Below are 19,867 nucleotides of genomic sequence, written 5' to 3' on the forward strand. Positions count from 1 at the left end.
TGCTGAAAGGACCAATGTTATAATCCCACATTCTCATAAGGACTGGAGTAGCCCTTAGGGGGTCTGTCTGCTGGGAGACACTGGCCCAGGAGAAATCTTAGTCGGCTGAACTCTGGAAGTAGGAAAAACAAGCCCCGAGTATAGGGATCGTCTTGAGTGCTGTGTGGAAACTTCACCTGTCAATAAAAGGCTGACGGCCTATTAGCAACAGACAGGAAGTAGAAGGTGGGAGGGAGTTCCGGTAGATAGATTTGGAATGCTGGGAGATAATCAGAGGCGGGAGATTTGTCCTGGACTCTGAAAAGGGGGGTGGGTGGGTGGGTGTGTGTGTGTGTGTGTGTGTGTGTGTGTGTGTGTGTGTGTGTGTGTGTGTGTGTGTGTGTGTGTGTGTGTGTGTGTGTGTGTGTTGGAAGGTATAAAATAGTTTAAATGGGATATATAAATTACGAGCTAGATTCATTTTCTCAAACAAAAACATCTCATCCTAGACTTCATATTAGGCCATAATATTGTAGATTATGGCCTAGACATTTATTCATAAATAAATGATCCTCTGAGTTCTCATTATTCAAAAACTGTGGTATGGTTGGAAAAGCCCCTGGGTACTCCTAAGCTTGTCCTTCCTCCGAGCTGTAATCCCTTTGCTCCTAAGTGGGTGCCTCTCATTGGGTGAAATCAATTGGAAACCAAAACAGTGTAGCCTGTGTCAGAGCCGGGCTGGGAAGCACAGAATGTTTGGGTTGATGGTAATCAGGATGTCAGATTTCATACAGAGATAGTTCTAATTTTGCGCCAGACGATAAGGAAACATGAGCTAGCTATTTAAAGTCTCATGGTGGTCAACAATGAATCATTTTATTCTTTGTAGTGTTTGAAAATCTAAAATGTTCATGTATGCCTTTGAATTTTTTAATTTTATCTTAGAAACAAAGAAGTGATAACTGAAGATGTGTTGAATTTTCATTTTTGAAGGAAAAAAAATCCTCATGCGTAGAAGGAAGGTGTTATTTAGGAAAAGGTCAGGACCAAAAGAGAGGCCTTGGAGCTATTTCTTTCTCGAAACATGTGTTGGTCACGTAATTACTCTGATGGCAACAATGTTTGGCGGGAGTAACATTGTGTCCCACTTCTGAGCCTGTTAGCAGATCTGGTATCCCATTCACTCCCGTTAGCTACATCGCCCCCGCCCCCACCCCACCCCACCCCCACACGCACACTGCTCATCTGTGAAGTTTAATTTCTCAAACAAAAAGGTCTCATCCTAGACTTCATACCCCAAATGTCAGCTATAGTCATGAAATTCATATAAACAGATAACTCCAAAATCCTTCCGAAGTTAGCAAAAAGTAGCAAATGTCACCTCAGATTTTGTTTGGTTTCTGGTTTTTACTCACTCCGTGCCTTCCTTGTTTTAACTTGAATACCGAAGAGACAAGATGGAGGGGGACAGGGGTGGGCTGTCTGCAGTCACCCAGGTGTCAGCCACACTCTGAGATCTTCTTCTATTCTTAGCACTGTCGTGGGGCTCCCTGTGAGCTCACATTCAGCGCCCGGTGGAAGGGAAGCAGCCACTTTCTCCACATAAGTATTTAGAACGCACAAAATGAGATAGCAAATATTCTAAATGCCTACGAGCAGCTGTTGAAGGCAAGCTTCCCAGTGCTGGAATTCTGAACCTCTACCAGCCCCATCTTGAGCCAAAGTAGCAGTTTGGGAGAACAGAGGCACTAATCGGGTTGTGACAAGCATGTGCTGTGCCAACTCAAATGGCTTCGTGAGCTCAGGTTCCTCACTGGCCACAAGGTTATTTAAAACTTTAGACCAGTAGAGACAGCAGATGCGGACACTTGCCATCTCCCCTTCGAAATAGCGAGGGTTACGATTTACTGAATTCAGCAATTCAACGTTTTAGTTTCCTACCCCTGGCATATGGCATGAGATAATATACACTATGAATTAACAAATATGACAACAAACCAAGTACTATATATATACTGTCTACCAGCAAAACTCCTAGTAGGGTTCAGTTTAGCTTTGAAAACTATATGTGGTCTATATGGGAACTTTTAAAAACTAAAATCCCTGAAAACTCCCATTGATGTTTAAAGGAGCAGCTACTGTTGTGACTTTTAACTAGATTCAGACCTAGCTCCTGGGTCTACATTTTAAAATGAAAATATACAGAAATACAAATTTTCTCTTTGAAGCAATGCAGAAACTTTTCATACAACAGGTAAGAATCAGATCTCTTTACTGAATGTGGCTATTTTCCCGTGGGTTATACAAACGACCTCTCTGGAATTTTAGACTCACCAAAAAACAATACTGGGTGCCCTCTAGAACCAACCACAGTCTGCTAGCTCTCTGGTGGTTTCATTGTGAAGGTAGCATCCTTTCTAGCTGCACAAACACGTTTGAAACCTTCCCTTTCTGACTACCAATAAGAAAGACAACCTCCACATACCAGGAACTGTGGATACATTTTTAATCCTCATACAAGTTACAGCAGTCTCTCTCAAGAGTTTAAGAATTCCCGGGCTTTCTTCTTTCTCCTATGGCATGAACAGGAATCAAAAAGTTTTCACTTGGTCTCTAATGGATCCTTTACTTCCACCACCAAGATTCCATCATGACAGAGGATGGCAGACAAATCTTTGGTTTCGACTCCATCTGGCAGTTTGTACTGTCTGGTGAAACTCCGTGATATAAACCCGTGTTCGTCCATTCTGGTTCCGTGCTGTGCCTTGATCAGCAGCCAGCCCTCGAAGGTCTGGATGATGATGTCCTCGGGCAGGAACTGGACCACATCCAGCAAGATCTGGAAACGGGATTTGCCTTCTCCAGGTGGCGTCCCAGCGGAGTCTGAGTCCTCTGCAAGAGCCTTTGGTGTGCCTCTGGCTTTCCTCAGGTCCTCGATGGTTGGCCCGGGCAGTGCGTATAGAGCATGATCCAGTCTGCAGTCTTCTAAGCCTCGAGCTTCAAACTCTTCCTGATAACGCACTGGGGTCTCGATGAGGTGCCTCAAAATGATTTTTGCCATAGCAGAGGCAACTCCAGCGTTGAACCGCTTCCCTTTCCGTGAGTGTCCAGCCCCTGGCGCTGCCTGCGGACTCGATTTCTAGTCTTAGCAGCTTCCTTTACAGTCCTGCCCAGACAGCAGCTTAATTGGGGCTGAATCAGACCAGCACACCGACTCTTGTCTTTTCACACACACTGACAATGAATATCTATTTATAGCCGCCACTCCGGGTTGCATTTAGCTGACAGCCTGTACAAGTGGGCCAGGCAAGGATCGGTCTTACAGGCTCCCTCAGCCTTGGCAGGCCAGTCTGCCTGGCTCACCCCAAGAGACAAAGTAGAAACCAGAAGCAGGGCCTGAAGATCACAACGTGTGACCTCCCCCGTGAACCACTGGGTATGCAAACATCTGAAGTTAGTTGGGCCTCTCCCCACTGCCTGAAAATCCCATCCAGGGAGAGAAGATTCTAGCTCTGGTTTACGAGAAATAAAGAAGCGTGCACCATCAATTTCAAACAGCTAATAAACTCCAACTAAGTTCTTATCCTATACCGTTCTTTTTACTCTTTTGTGTTTAAGGAACATCTGAGCCACATCAGCTGTTTTTAATACATTGGACTCAGCACAGTGAGATGGGATGAGAGTGTGAAACTTCAGAGGGGGGACAGAGGGCTCAGGACTGACAGAGTCAATAGCAGAGGGGGAAAAATGTCAAAGCTTTTAACTATTTCATATTAAAGTTCAGAAAACAAAGAATTAATTTAGCCAATACCACGCTATTGAACGGTAAAAGACACTCTTTCATTGCCCTTCCACTGGAAAAGAAAGAGGCAGTTGCTATGGGACATCTCCAAGATATGCTTTGTAAAAATAAAGTCTGGGTGCTGGTCAAGTGCTCTAGAAGCGAAGTACGTCCTTACCTCCTCACCCAGCTCAGGCTTGCAGGCTACATTAAGACTTTTCTGCTTTACAGCCCTGTGATAGACTGACTACCCATGACTCCACACTCGGCTATGTCAACGACAGTCTAATCGTCTTTATTTTCCTTAAGCTGCCTAATGGTGACGTAAACCGGTCAGCAGAAAGGAACATCGACTAGCTGTTGATTTGTTTGTTTTTAACTCTCTTAAGGGTACTTTCCTGAACTTTGCTTCCTGACTTCTCAGTGAAAGTTGTATGGCTCTCGGGAAGGCAAAAACTACAGTTTTTAGAGAGAGAGAGAGAGAGAGAGAGAGAGAGAGAGGAGAGAGAGAGAGAGAGAGAGAAACGGGGGGGGGGGCGGGCAGGGATGTACATAGAGAGAGCGCTATATAAAATCTCAGATACTGTACAATTGTGCAATGGTTTGTGGGTCTCTAGAGTGACAGGAAACACAGACGTATGTGTGTCTGTGGCGTTACCTGAGGAAGATGGAAGAGAAGTTGAGTGGGAAATAACCAAAATTATCCCTAGAGCTGGGGCAAAGGAACAGTGATTAAAAAGATGAGACACTCTATGTAATCACCTTTGCTAACCGTACCAAGGCTTCCATGGCTCAGCGGCTCATTTGGGGATGCTAATAACAGGTGCTTGGAGTCTGAGAGAGTTTTCTAGGAAGAGCCATAGAAGGTTCTGCCTGGGGTGCTTGAGCCAAGAGTGAGCATCACGGTTCCAGACGATGAAGGCAACTGCACCCCTGTAATGCAGACTTGAAAATAAGAAGTAGGGTGTTTCGGCTGGAATGTGAGCATTTGGAATCAGAGCAGGAAGCCGGATGCTTAGTTAGCTGTTTACAGAGCTATTTTAAAGAGGAAAACAATTCTTCATATTTTGGTAGTCAAAAGGCCAGTTAAGGCAATATTTTTTCCAAATAAAATTTGGATTCTAGCCTAGAATAAAGAAGTTAACTCAAATCTGTTCCTTCCTTCCTTCCTTCCTTCCTTCCTTCCTTCCTCCCTCCCTCCCTTCCTCCCTCCCTCCCTTCCTCCCTCTCTCCCTTACTTCCTTCCTCCCTTCCTTCCTTTCTTTTCTGGCCATATCTGTAAGAAACATGTTTGCCACCACAACCCATTGTGGACACAGATGCACGTCTGGTGAGGATCATTCCGCCTTACTGCACAGAGACCCTCTGACGTCGGCCCTCATAACCCCTGAACTGATTTCACAGCCCTAGTTGACTACAAGTGATAGTTTAAAACACACCCACTTGGGGCTGGGGATTTAGCTCAGTGGTAGAGCGCTTGCCTAGGAAGCGCAAGGCCCTGGGTTCGGTCCCCAGCTCCGAAAAAAAGAACCAAAAAAAAAAAAAAAAAAAAAACACACCCACTTACATTTCAACAGTTTCCGGCAAAGTAAAGACCAAATTGTATTACCTGAGGGTAAATTTACCTTCTGTATGATTTAACCTTTGATTTCTCTTTTGTCTGTAGCCGTGTATGGCTTTGAACAGGAGGGAGGAAGCAGAGGGAGGAGGTGGAGAGGAGCAGGGCTCCATCAACGGCTTACGAGGTGAAGGGTAAAAGGTTAGGCTTACCAGCAGGAGTTGGTGGCAAGACAACAAACTACAATTTGTCAGGGGCTAAGCACAGCCGTCAAGTTACAGTCTCAAATAACCTGGGTGAAAGGAGCAGAATCAGTCAGGGGCTACCATGGGCTTTGATTCATTTTGATTAAACATCTTTAAGGAACCGACTACTGGCCTGCTTGAAGGAGTGGATTGGCAAGAGGTCCTGGCGTACCTTAGTGGTGGAATCTGACCCCTACATGGGCAATAGTCTGTCATAGTTTCTTTAAAGCCAGAATAAAGTAGAAACTTTACAGGTTCTTCGGAGAGCCAGTTGTGTTGGATGGTGCTTTGCTGAGGCAAACACATGAAGGAACATTTCACTGAAGCAGACACAGGAGAGACACCGTTCTGCTAAAGCAAGCGTGTGAAAGAACACTTGAAGGATTCCTTGCTAACGACACACATGTATCGGCCTGCCTTGTATTACACAGTTCATCTCCATTTGTTGGGACTCCCTGGACTTGGGCTGACTGGATGCATTTGCTGAGGCAAGACAGGTGCTGAGGCAAGGCATGTGGAGGACACATGATGTTTGGAGGGTATAAATAGGACTCTCAGAATGACGGAGAGGGAGGGAGGGAGAGAGAGAGAGAGAGAGAGAGAGAGAGAGAGAGAGAGAGAGAGAGAGGGAGGGAGAGAGAGAGAGAGAGAGAGAGAGAGAGAGAGAGAGAGAGAGAGCTTGTCTTGCTGGTAGAGCTAGCTGTACAACACTTATAGGTCTTGTGTCTTTGCTGATCTCGGCTTACCTGAGAGAGGCACAGCCAAGAACTTCTCCTGGTGTCCCCCCTCCCTACCCCCAGGTTCCTCCTGTTGACTCAAGCCAAGGCTAGGTCATGTCGCCGCTGTTGCTAACACAACTCTACCAAACCGAACTGCTGGTGTATCCACGAAATGTTGGCGAACGGATGGAGCTGCAGCTGCCTGCTAACCTATGAACTAAACTGCCAATTTCCAGACAACACAGACAGGAGCTGCTCACTCAAGGAACCTTTCTAAACAGGTCCACTTCCCCCATGTCCTTTCTTCCCCACTACCCCTAGTGGGTAGTGGGCTAACAGGGAGTTAAGGCATTTAAGAACTGTCATTAAGAATAGGATTAAAAAAAATTAAAGTTACACCAGCAGTTTCAAGTTTCCCTTCAGTAAGGTTCTATTCCATAACAAGACCCAGTGTCAGTTAAACCTTATGGGAGTTGAGGAAGGGGACTCATGTGCTCTGTAGATCTGAGCAGAGGACTCTTCATGCTAGAAAAAGATTAAAACAAGAGGAACAAAACAAGTAAGAACACATATCCATGCCTAGGGGTATCTAAAATATGCATAGAGGGGTTCCATTGGCTCATGCTATAGACCAGTAGGTTTCACTATGGACAAGACAACACATGTGTGCATGCACTTTCAGAAGGTTTGAGAGGCTGAAGAGAGTCATCTTCCAAAAATCCTGGTAAAATTACATCGTCTCTCTGGGAGCAAATATAACTATCAGTGCTTAGCTTCCGGTGTTAAAACTGCCATTATACGATCTACTTTGATAATTCTTTCTGAATCTACATTTTTGGTATTTTCCCTTCTTATGTCCTAAACTCTGCTCTATCAAAAATGTTCAGGGCTGCAGCTGGAGAGGTGGTTTGTGGATGAGGGTCCTTGCTGTGCAATGTGAGAAGCTGAGTGGGTCCCCAACAATCATGTAACGCTCCCCAGGACTGTGGGAAGCAGAGACAGGGGGATTGCTAGGGCTTTCTGGCCCAGCCAGCCTAGCCAAACAATGCTAAGTTCCAGGTTCATCGGGAAATGTTGCCTCAAGGGAGAGCATCAGATGACAGTGCATGATGCCCTCCCCTGGTGTGCACACAGACCATGCACACAGGCATGTACCTGTGCACACATTCATCCCCCTCCCCCACAGCCTTCAGGTTGGGAAGATAGTTCAACTGGAAAATAATTTGCCCTGATAACATGAGGACCTGACTTTGAACCTAGGAAGAAGCTTGGCACTGTGGCATGGACCTCAGACAAGGTGGAAACAGGCAGATACCTAGAGTTCAGTGGACAGCCAGCCCAGACTAATTGGGGAGCTCTAGGCCAGTAGGATACCCCTTTTTGTTTGTTTGTTTTCTTTTGTTTAAAACAAAGTGGGCAACATCTCAGAAACAACATCTAAGGCTGACCTCGGCCTCTGTACACACTTGCACAAACACATGTGCACACACATACACTCCTTTCTGGTGTGGGATGGGGGGTAGGGGGAAAAAAACCTAATTTTCTGGGAGGAACAGCTTAGTGAAACCCAGATGGTATGTAACAGTAAACTCTGAATTTCTGGACACAGAAGAGTGCTTTTGATTCTGCCACTGAATATTCAATGCAGCATGTCTACACTCCTCCAATGAGACCCGAACATAGCATCTGTCTTGGACCATTTTAACATCCTTATATGAAGAAATGGCTTCTAACATGTCATATGCTCCTTTGAGTGTCTATATATTTTTAAATGCAGCAGAACATGCTAATTCAGACTTGAAAGAAACAGATATTTTCAAGATGTAAAGTGAACTATGAAACAAAATCCAGATTTAGTGTGATCCGTGGTGTGACGGAGTACAAAGCAGCTCATTTTTAATGTCGTGACTGCCCCCTGGTGGCAGAGACTGGGATTTCATGCCCGGAAGGCTGATTCTTAAGAAATAACTAATTCCGAACAAGCCAACTCTTACATCATTGACTAAAATTTCCAAATTAATGTTTGCATATGACAGCACAGATCGCTAGTTGGCATAGCCTGTGCAGATTTTTATGCTGTGCGTTCTATGGTGAGAGGAGAAAAGATGGGACAGGAAAAATTTTGAAGGATAGTTTTTGAACTCTTGCTTTCTGATTGAGAACTACCAAGCTTAGAATATGTGTGCCCTACATAAATATGGCCATAACAGCATCAAAGCAGTGTGATCAAAGAAAACACGTAAGTGACACAATGACTCCTGGGATCGTTACTTTGACTTTACCATCTGAGCCAATGTCAAGTCACAATTTCTTTGACACTCGTTTTCTTTTTTGCTAGTAAAATGGGAAAAATACTCCTTTTAGATCGGCAATGAGGTTAGACAAATAAAAACTGGGATGCATAAGACAGAACCTTCTCCACAGTAAATGGATGTCGGTATTTAGAATACAGTATTTTTGAAAAAGGATCAAGGTCCTTTGGAGGAAAGATGGTTTCCCGCACACCCATTTCAAGTTAATGGGTTGTACTGCTGTGCTTCTTTAAACATTAATCAGGGCCTTGGAAAATGCTAGCTGTTGCTAGAAAAAAACTGTGAGTTCTATAGCTGGGTTAGACCAGGTCAGACTTAGGAAGGCACTGACTCGTTGCTGTAGCAACGCGGCTATCTTTATCAGTCAAGATCAAATTGTTTTCTAAGTTCCTTCCCACATCTGATCAGAAGCCCTTTGGGGTTGGTAACACGATTCTTGGGTGTCTGGGCCATTGGTCTTGGGAACCTCAAGTCTGCCTTTTCAACCCCGAGGGGAATTCCAAAGAAACACTCAGTACAGCTTGCTCTCAAGCGGCGGCTCCTTTCGAGTTCTCTCTTCCAGAGTGGAGTTCAGTTGAGAGGTCAGGTTAAAGAAAGCATGGGACTGGAGATAGTGAGGTAAAAGAACTGGTGAGCATGGGGAAGAGAGCGCCAACAGCATCGGATCTCAGTGAGCACGAGGAGAGAACCACAGCGTTCGATCTCAGTTCCAAATGCAATACTGCAAAGGAACGGACTGAGTTTATGAGGCTCCTTTGAGGTTTGAAGAATAGAGAAAGAGGAAAAGCATCCATATTGATTCCTGCAGCCTGCCCAGGGGTTCTCTAAACACTGGACATGTCTTCTTTGTGTATCTTCTTTCCAACACACCTCGCGACCATCTCCACTGACCTCCAGCACTGGGCTCACTCAAACAGTTGCTTCAAAAGCACCTTTTCCTGGCAGGATTCTAGAATCAGATACAAGAAGCCAGTTAACTGGAGGTAAGAAATTTATCCCCAGGAGGCTGGCGGGAAGGTTTCTTACCATCTCTCCTTTCCCAAGCCAGGGACACTGTCCTTGTTTGATCCCGATTAAGATTTAGGTGAGCCCCACCAAGGCTCAGATGCTGGGGTGTTGGTCACAAACTAGTGGTGCTATTTTGAGAGTTTTGGAAAAGTCTAGAAGATGGGGCATCGCTGGAAGAAGTAGGCCATTAGGAGTAGGTCTTGGGTGGGGGGGGTATCGTCTCCCTAACTCTTTATGGTCCTTCTGTTTCCTGTCCGCCAAGGGATGAACAACTTCCTCCTCCACATGTTCCTACCACCATAAAGTTCTGCATCACAATGGACTAAAAAACAGGGGTCAGGGTTGCTGTGGACTGAGCCCTCGGAAGCCATCTCAAGTAAGTTGTTCCTCTCTTAACCATCTTGCCTAGGTAATTTGGAATTGGAATCCCAGGACGTTAGGCCTTTTTTTGCCCTTCTTTTGAGGCATATAGTGAATACGTCACAGCATGCCATGAGACAGTCAAGGCAAAACAGGCGTCTTTGTGTCTGCCTGGCTCTTTATTAGAGAACTCAAACTCATCAAAAAACATTGTCTTAGAGTTGGGAACTCCCTATACACAGAAAAAAAATGGCCAAGATTCAATTCTCAAGCTGTTATCGCGTGCCACTGTGTCTTGGAAAATAACTTAGATTATTTGCAAGCAGCTTTCCTCCCTCTAAAGCTGGTCTAAATAGATTTCTGTTAGCCTAGAAACACAGACAGGTGGTCCAGGACTTACTGCGGTTTGACTTGCTGACAGTGTAAAGGAACTCACATTCAGTAGAAACTATACTTCTGTTTTCCTGTGCTGGTGTCATGCAACATTGTGCTTTCCAATCCCAGGCAGTCATGTGATCATGAGGAGAGATGCATAGCCTTCTCCTCTGTGAATCAGACAGAGATAACCTCACCACCCTCTGAGCTTGCAAAAACATCTTGATATTACCCAAAAAGGCATTGGTTCCATGCTGCCGTTCAGGTCTCTGCAGCTGAGATAGGATGTAGGACCAACCATTTTGGCACTAACTGTATTCCAGGAGATGGCAGAGTATGTCAGTTGGCTTCCCAGCAGGAAATGGGGCCTCTCAAAACTGAGAAATTTAGGAAAGTTCCAAACATAGAGTATGTGTAGTAGCAGGAATAGCTCGGGTTATAGTGTAGGAACAGTGCAGCTCTTTCAGGGGCACTAAGAGGGGAGAGAAAGCCATCAGCCTTTAAGGGCAGGAGAGTGCAATCCTTCCAGAGCTAGGGAAAGGGAGCCCTTACAACCCTGAGGCCTGGAAAAGCTGAGCTGAGGAGGTGACTAATGTAATCTGGAGTGACCACTTTGGATCAAGGTCACCAGAGCAGTAGCTGTGACCTCAGTGGAGAGACAGATAGACAGGTTCATGCCCTGTCTGAGATTCAGAGACTATAATCTCTAACCACATATTCTGTCTCTTGCCAATTCCATCAAGAAGCTGAGCAAGGGACTCGCTGAAGCAGTCTGTGTGGTCAGTCTCCCTGAGAACAAAACATGAAGAGAGTAGTTTTGGAAAGGCAGCAAAAGCTAGAGAACTGAAGGCATGCGTCAAGTCTTCGTGCACTACCGTTAACACACGCACTATCCTGCACTGTGTTGGCAGCTCTCAACACAGTGGTAATAAGTTAACCACACCTTAGAGATGATTAACCAACCAACCAACCAACCAACACCCAATTAACCAACCAACAACTAATCAATAACCAGTCAACCAATCAACCAAACCAACCAATCAACCAAACCAACAACTAATTAATAACCAGTCAACCAATCAACAACCAACCAACCAATCAACCAAACCAACAACCAACCAAACAACCAAACAACCAACAACCAACCAAACCAATAACCAACCAACTAAACCAACAACCAACCAACCAAACCAACAACTAACCAACCAAACAGGTGAGTTCCCCAGGGAGCAGTTCTGTACTCGGCTTTATATGCTGGAGGCACAGTTAGGTTGGTCCCTATGTATGAGAGAGAAAAAAATGAAATGTCCTCCATGGAAGATACCAGCTTTGCATCCTGGTAATGAAGTGGAATCACTGAGGCCTCTTTTTGGTCTAAGAATAAACAGACCTCTAGGTACCTGGGTTAATCCGCTTAAGAACAACCCTGTTTTCCACACTTCCTAGCACAAGTGGGTGGGAATTTATGGACACTCACTCTCAGTGAGAGTGAAGCCATAAGTATCATCATGATCTGGAGCCCTTTAAAGACCATACAGGAAGATCTTGTCCATCTGAAAGCCTGAAATTTGAAATGCCCCCAAATCTGAAACTCTTTGCACCCACATGAGGTTAGGAGAAAGTTCCATGCTACCAACCTTTATTCCATGGAAGATTGGCTAAAATACTGTGTAAGATTCTATGGCTATGTGTGTAGGGTATAAATAAAAATCTCAAGTTCACAGTTGGGTCCCACTGTCAAGATTATATATATTCATACTTTCAAATCTGGGGTGCAAATCATTTTTGGTCCCAAGCATTTTGAACACAAGATACCCAACATACCTATAAGCGAATGGGTTATGTGTTGGTACTCTAAGTTCCACCCCTACAGCTACCTGGCAACAGCCAGGTATGCTCCACCCCACAGTTGCCTAGCAACAGCCAGATGTGCCTGTCTATATAAGGGGCTGCTTGCCCCCTCCTCTTCCTCTTACTTCTCTCTTGCTCTTTGTTCTTCTCTGCTCTTGACTCCTTCCCCCTTCCCCCTCCCCCCTTCCCCCTTCCCCCTTCCCCCTCCCCCCTTCCCCCTTCCCCCTCCCCCCTCCCCCCTTTCCCCTTCCCCCTTCCCCCTCCCCCCTTCCCCCTTCCCCCTCCTCCCTCCCCCTCCCCCTTCCCCCTTCCCCTTCCCCCTCCCCCCTTCCCCCTCCCCCCTCCCCCTTCCCCCTCCCCCCTTCCCCCTTCCCCCCATGTGCCCATGGCCGGCCTCCTTTCCTCTCTTCTTCTTTCCTCACTAAACCTCTCCACGTGGAACTATGCTGGTTTGGTGTGTTCTGTCCGGGCACAGGCCGAGATTTAAACCCTAACATTATGTGTCTGTGATTATGAAATATCAAGAGCTCCAGAGTACAGGGATTAAGATTTAAAAAAAAAAGTCCATGATGAGCACAATGCCACTTGAAAGGGTCAATAAAACTGCTGAGCCATCCCCAGTGACCTGGTGTGCACAGCAACCCTTCTATCCCCACCTCCAGCAGCCTCTGCAGGACCCCTAGGGAACCTGAATGGCAGTCCTTTCTGTGTGGCACTCCCTTATACAGGAGCCTGTGACAGCAAACTGACTCTGTAACTTGCAACTTTGTTTCTGACCTGAAGGGGTTGCAGGTGGCAACACCTTTCACTGGTCCCTATTCTGTCTCAACTGCTTTAGACATAAGATTTGCTAGGTGGTCTGAGATCCTCAGCGTTCCAAGCCTGAAATAATCTATGCCCTCTAGTGAGCCCGGCACCTTATTGATGGGGCCAGTATTAAGAGATTTGTACCCATAAATCAGGGGTCTCATGGTTACTAGGCCATTTCTACAGACACCCCTAGAATAGGAGTATACAACGTTAGAACATTTCCTTCTCTTCCCCAAGAACACTCTACACAAATCATCCCTCATTGGCCTATTGCCCTACTCACATTTTCTAACTATGATTGCATGTATTCATTAGGGGTGGGGGTATGTGCATGCTACAATGTGCTTGTAAGAGGACAACTTTCAGGAGTTGGTTCTCTCTTTGTTCTGTGGATTTCAGAGATAGAACTGAGGTCATCAGGTTTGTGTGACAAACTCTCTTACCCACCAAGGCTTCTTACTAGCCTTCCCCTTAAATTTTTATTTGTTTTGTGTTGTTTTGATTTGTTAGTGGGGTGTTTGTGGATATAACACAGTTATAGGATTAGCTTGTTTTGTGGAAGATTTTGGAGTGACATTAAAAAGGTCACATGACCATGAGTGTTATTCACTGCTGCCTAGGGTCATTTCCACTTATTCTTCCTCTGCTGCCTTCCCTCTGGAGAGTGGACTCCTTGATGAGTGAACATCAGCCTGTGGCCAGTATCTCTGGCTTCTTCCCAGCCCATCTGATCCTCCTGACCCAGCTACTTTTCAAGCGTGGCAGTGAGCCCTTGGGGGGCCATTGCACATAGCATGTGACAAGGTCCCTGAGCCTCAGCTTATAGGACCTGGATAGGCTATTTCATTCAAGCTAGATCAGAGCCTTTCTTGGTAATTTGGAGATTCTGAATACTGGCTGTCAGAAAAAAGAGGGTCTCAAATAAAGTTTCGTGTGTGTGTGTATGTGTGTATGTGTGTGTGTGTGTGTGTATGTATATGTGCATGTGTGTCTGCATGTATAAGTGTGTATATGTGTATGTGTGTATGTGTATGTGTGTATGTATGTGTGTCTGTATGTGTATGTGTGTCTGCATGTGTATGTGTGTATGTGTGTCTGCATGTGTATGCGTATGTGTGCATGTGTATGTGTATGTGTGTATGTGTATATGTGTGTATTTGTATGTATGTGTGTGTGTGTGTGTGTGTGTGTGTGTGTGTGTGTGTGTGTAAGTTTTACAGCTCTTGGCTGGAGTCTATTTGTGGCAAGTAGGATTCTCAAATAGTTCCCAAGACTTCTCTCCCAATACACATCCTACACTTCCATATGATCTCTTCTGCTTGAGAGTGAGAATGATCTGAAAATATGGAGTATTATTCACAGAGCATGTAGAGGGCAGAGGGCAGCATCAGGAATCTTTCTTGGTACTCTCCCACTTTGTCTTTTGCAACAGGGTCTCTCAATGAACCCCTGGATCACTGGTTCAATACACTGGCTGACCAGAGAGCTCTAAGGACCCAACTATCTCCAAGTCACCAACATTACAGTGACAGGCATGTGGACGCCCACCCCAGGCTCTGATGTGGGTACTGAGGATCCACACTCAGGACCCCATGATTGTGAGGCAGACTTCTTACTGACTGAGGCGGTGCTGTGATGGATTATAATATGTGGATGTACATGAATAACTTTCAGCCTCCAAATCTGTTGATTCTAAGTGTAAGCACCAAGGGAGCTGACTTAGCCAGACAAAATGTCCTTTAAGCAACAGAGCATTTCTCCTACCAGTTCAGAAGACAAACAACAGCCACAGTGGACTGGCTATGGAAAAAGGAATTAAAGGGCTGAGGCTCAGTCCAATGGTCTCGAGAAACCAAATCTTGTCACCAAGTAAGCTAAACGGACTTGGAAGACGACTCCAGCTGCAATGAGAACCAGCAGTGAGATTCTATTTGCCATGGCCCATGGGAGCAAATTACAGATGTGACCTCTTTCAGGCTGGGGAGACGGCAGTGGCTAAGAGCACAAACTGATCTTGCAAAGGTCCTGAGCTTGGTTCTCAGAAGTCACATAAGGCAACTCACAACTGCCTGTAACTACAGCTCTGGGGGATTGGACACTTTTGGTCTCTGTGGGCATCCGTACAACCGTACGAGCCCATCCCCCCTTTCTATCTTCCCCCCTCCCATTTTATCATAGCTCTAGGTACCAGAGTAGATAAAACAATGTCTATTTTGTTCTTTTTGGAGACTTCCAACCCTCAAACTTTATGCATCATCATTAGGACAATGGATTTTGGAATAAGTGCCAACCCCTTCATCCAAAGTACACCAGGTGTCCAAGGAGCCATTTTGTAAAACATGAATTCACTCTTTGGGGCCAGAACGCTTACTCACTACTGGCCAGGTATACATAAACTCTCCCATGGGCAATTCTTACTTCAAGGGGACTTTGTTATTCCTAGTGGCCTTGACGTCCACAGACTGCAATGCTCAGTGTTTCCTTTGAGAAGAGAGAGGAATTAGAAGGATAAACAATGGAGCAAGCCTCTAGTGTCCTGTCATTGTGTTCAGGTTCTGTTCAAATAGGAGCTGGGGCTACATGGACTCCAGGAAACCACACCGACAGCTAAGCATCACAGAAGTACCGGAGCCTCAGTCTTTCTCCACAACTCTCACAGGTCATATTTGATCCCTGTTGGATTGTCCTGAATTTTGATATGTATGTGTCATGCTCTGATTGTGGTACCAATCCCCTCATCCTGTCCATTTTTTCTTGAGGGGGGGCTTCTGATTTACATCTTGCTATAAAGCATTCTCTATCCAACCTAATTTCTTTTCTTACTTTTCTCGGCCACAGGCATTACCCGGCACATCTCTCGTGCTCCGAACTCCATCTCAATATGTGCTTCACAGAGGGCCTGGCTAACTGAGTGAGTGTCTGTGGTCATGTATGGGATGTGTAAAGACGAGTGGTGGAATCTGCAGAGAGAGAAGGAAGGAGGTGTGTGTGCATGTGCATGTGCGTGTGCGTGTGTGGCGGGGGCAGACAGACAGAAAAATGGGAGGGGTCCTGGAATCACCTCACAAACTACTCAGACACCAATCTCAAATAGGGATGGTTTATTGGATGCCACGCCCAAGACTGCTCAATCAGGGCCTCAGGTCAGACTCTAGAGCTGACTGTGACCTTGAGTCAAGATTCTATAGGACTTTTTAAGCCTGAGATCTGCAAATATCTGTACCAAGTTATTCCATCAATCAGGATTTAGGGATAGGGGACTTCCCTAGGAGCAGGTCTTTGTTGTACACTTATCCTGAGAACACAATCCTTAGGGTATTCAACTGCGACAGGGGACTTGCCTTGTCTAACATTCATGTCTTGTCAACCAGGACAGAACTTGCCTAACATTCGTGTCTTAACTTGTCAACCAGGATGGCAGTTACCCACGTAGATGTCTCTTTCTGCCAAGTAGGATGTCAGTTCCCAGAGAGGTCTTGGGAACTTAATTTACCTGACCCCTACTCAAAATGGAAGTATTATTCTTAATAGTTTCTTATTTTGGTGCAGGTGTCTCTTATGTTGGGGTCCGTCCCAGGGACAGCTTATAAAAGCAAATACCATAAAGGCTTAAACACAGGTGTAGGAAGTTCTGTTGGGTGGTTGGTTCAGGTCCAAGCTTACTGTGGCTAACTGTTCTAGTGACTTCTATCATGATTGGTTTCCATGACAGAAAGAACATGATTATAGAATATGTAATCAACTTGGGCATGAGAATGTTTCCTAGTAACAGCAGAAACATTGTATGAGAAAGTTTCCTTATAATATTAGAAACAGAGCAAAATGGCAGGCTAGATGGATGGCAGTTACCTAGGCCTTAACATCTAGGCCTTAATATTTTATCTAGGCCTTAAACTATTAGCAAACCTCTCTCTTTCTCTCTCTCTCTCTCTCTCTCTCTCTCTCTCTCTCTCTCACACACACACACACACACACACACACACACACACTTTTTGTCACAAGAATAAGTAATCTATACTTGATAGCCTCTTCAAAAAATGTAAGGGATAAATTAGGACCACAAAGTCATCATCCTAATTACACCCTATATCATCCTAATTACACCCTATATACAGCTCCACCAACAGGCATCCCCAATGCAACAGAATCTACATTAAGTCTAAAAGAGCTGGAAAAACACCAAGAAAATTCCCCTAAGGCAGGTAGAGGAAGAGACCTGAGGAGGAGAGTCCACACTAATTGAGATAATCCTCTTATAGTGTAGAAACAAAAAGCAATTTCAGCTGATAATGTTGAAAAGAGAGGAAAGGAAAATATCTAATAGCATAGCCCTGGAGCTATTAAAAATAAGCTATTTTAAGAAACGTGCTTCACTTGCTCTGTGTGTGAGAAGCAGAGAAGCTAAAGTGGAGTTGCCTGGTGAGCGCTAGTATTTATATCCATTTTAGCAAGATGTATTTGTTATTTATTTACTTACTGTTAGGCATGTATCTGAAAATTCTCTATCTAGAAGAAACATTGAAACACAAATGTGAAAGAGTCATATCTTTAAAAAGCTCCGATTAAGTCAAGAGTGGGTGGCATGAGCCGATAATCCCAGGAAGCTGGGGGTTCTGAGGTGGGAGGATCATGATACCCAGACCAGCTTGGACTGCATTATAAAGCCAAATAAATAAATAAATAAATAAATACTTAGATTACTGTAAGAGTCAAACAGACAGATAATGAAAAGGTTAGCAATTGACCCTCGGGATTAATTTGTTTTTGCTTGGGTTGTGCATTTTTAGTAGAAAAAAATAGGTATTAGCCTAGATACAGGAGAAAACTTTTCAGCCAGTCAGGAAAGCACTGAAGCAGCAAGAGTGTTAACAGATCTGTGTGTGAAGGACAGACGGGTCTGGAGGATGGCCAACCACTAAGAACTCTTGCTGGACCACTAGGTTCCACGAACCTAAAATCTAAGAACGATCAGAGAATGCCACCTGAAGCCCATAGAAAAGCTTCTCCCGTCTTGCTGTACCCACCTCCCTGATGCGCCCAACAATGTATTTTAAACTTGCCTTGACTTAACGACTTTGTTCTGCAAAACTGCAAAGCTTCATAAAACTTCTTTCACACTGAACATGGTAACCTAAATCTGTATTCATGAACAACAGTCACTAAAATTTGGCTCTAGAATAAACTACTTATTCAAAAAAAAAAAAAAAAAAAAGCAGAGTTCCATTTCCAGCCCCACGTCAGGCGGCTCTCAACCTTCTCTAACTCCAGCTCCAGGGAAGCCAACACTCCTTTCTGGCCTCCATGGGTACTTTTACGCATGTAGTCATACTTACACACACACACACACACACACACACACACACACACACACACACCCACACACACAGTGGAAATGGAAAGGAACAGCATAGCATATGTAATCGCCATGATCTATCAAGAAAACCACAGTCAAACTTGATGGTGTGTGCCTGCCTGTAGTCCTGGCTCTGGGAGACTAACACAGAGTGCTGTGAGACTGGGGCCACTGGGGAGGGGGGTGGTGAGAGAGGAGGGGGGCAATGAGTCAGAGGACAACCTGGGCTACAGAGTAAGAGCTGCCTCAAAATTGAGAGGCGGGAGATTTCATTCAGCATCACCATCAACAGGGAAGTGCCGGAGGGCCTAATTAAGAAGACTACACATGTGTGGATAGAATAAGAACGGCCCCCATAGGTTCATATATTCAAATGCTTAGGGAGTGGCACTATTTGAAAGGATTAGGAGGTATGGCCTTGTTGGAGGAAGTGTGTCCCTGGGGGCTGGCCTTCGAGGTTTCAAAAGCCCAAGGCAGGCTCAGGGGTTCTCTCTTCCGGCTGCCTGTAGATCCGGATGTAGAACTCTCAGCTACTCCAGCACTATGTCTGCCCGCTTCTCCTCACGATTCCGCCATGCTTCGGGCCATGCTGGACTAAACCTCTGCGACTCTAAGGCAGTCCCAGTTAAATGTTCTCCTTTTAAACAATCGCCATAGCTGCCTCTCTCAGGGAGGCCGTCCCACTTTTGTGAGGACACGGATGCAGCCTTGTGCAGAGACCTGAAGGGAGGCGGGCTGGGCCTTCTGCTGTTAAACTGTCTATTAGGCTGGGCCCCCAGCTCGCCCCTGCACAAGCTGGAAAACCCCATCTGCTCTTCTTCCCTCAAACTCGCCCACTCGGAGAAAACTCCAGGCTTACATGTCATCACTCCTGTCTCTGAGTTTCCGGCAACCCACCCGAGAGTTCCTTGCCCAGGGGCTCAGTTTTTGACATAATTCCAGCTTCTAGCCCAAGCTCTAAAAAACCCCCTAATGTACAACTCCACTGACCTCTCCGGTAAGATTGGTGAGCCCACTCAGAGAGCAGTCTCTCAGTCTCTCGATAAGCCTGCCTTTATATACATGATTTGGCTTGAATTGGCCTATCGCTTCAGCGGAGAAGCCGTTACTGTCTCACAGAAGATCTTCAGCCCCAGTGGAGCTTTTACACAAACGTTACCCCAGTAACATCTGTGCTGGGTTTCATTTGGGTTTTTTGTTTGTTTTCTTTCAGATGCTGGGTATGAACTCAGGGCCTCATATGGTGCTAAAACAGTGCTCTAGCACTAAGCTACAACATCCTCGTCTTATATAACATCTTGACTTTAACTGTCTGAGGGCCCTCAAGCCAGAATCACATGCACGTTCACGCACAGACTCTGCTGAACATCTGCGGATCAGAAATTGTGCGACACGGCGTTTACTATCATTTTAACCATCTAAGTTTGGGGATGATTTACTATGAAGCAAAAGATAATGGACACAGATATTGGATCCTCGAAGTATGGAAGTGGCTTTGGCATAAGGAAAAACACTA

The 19,867-nt window shown here is 45.3% G+C and overlaps 1 protein-coding gene across 1 annotated transcript; it reads right to left on the reverse strand.

The window, feature by feature from the left end:
• Positions 1-2,471: 2,471 nt before the first annotated feature.
• Hspb3 (heat shock protein family B (small) member 3) lies at positions 2,472-3,186 on the reverse strand. Its single transcript, NM_031750.1, is given in 1 exon segment — positions 2,472-3,186. A coding segment is annotated over 1 exon segment (459 nt). The 5' UTR covers positions 3,041-3,186; the 3' UTR covers positions 2,472-2,581.
• Positions 3,187-19,867: the final 16,681 nt, after the last annotated feature.

Source organism: Rattus norvegicus, chromosome 2, assembly GCF_036323735.1.
Source record: "Rattus norvegicus strain BN/NHsdMcwi chromosome 2, GRCr8, whole genome shotgun sequence".
In the NCBI taxonomy this organism is placed as follows: domain Eukaryota; kingdom Metazoa; phylum Chordata; class Mammalia; order Rodentia; family Muridae; genus Rattus; species Rattus norvegicus.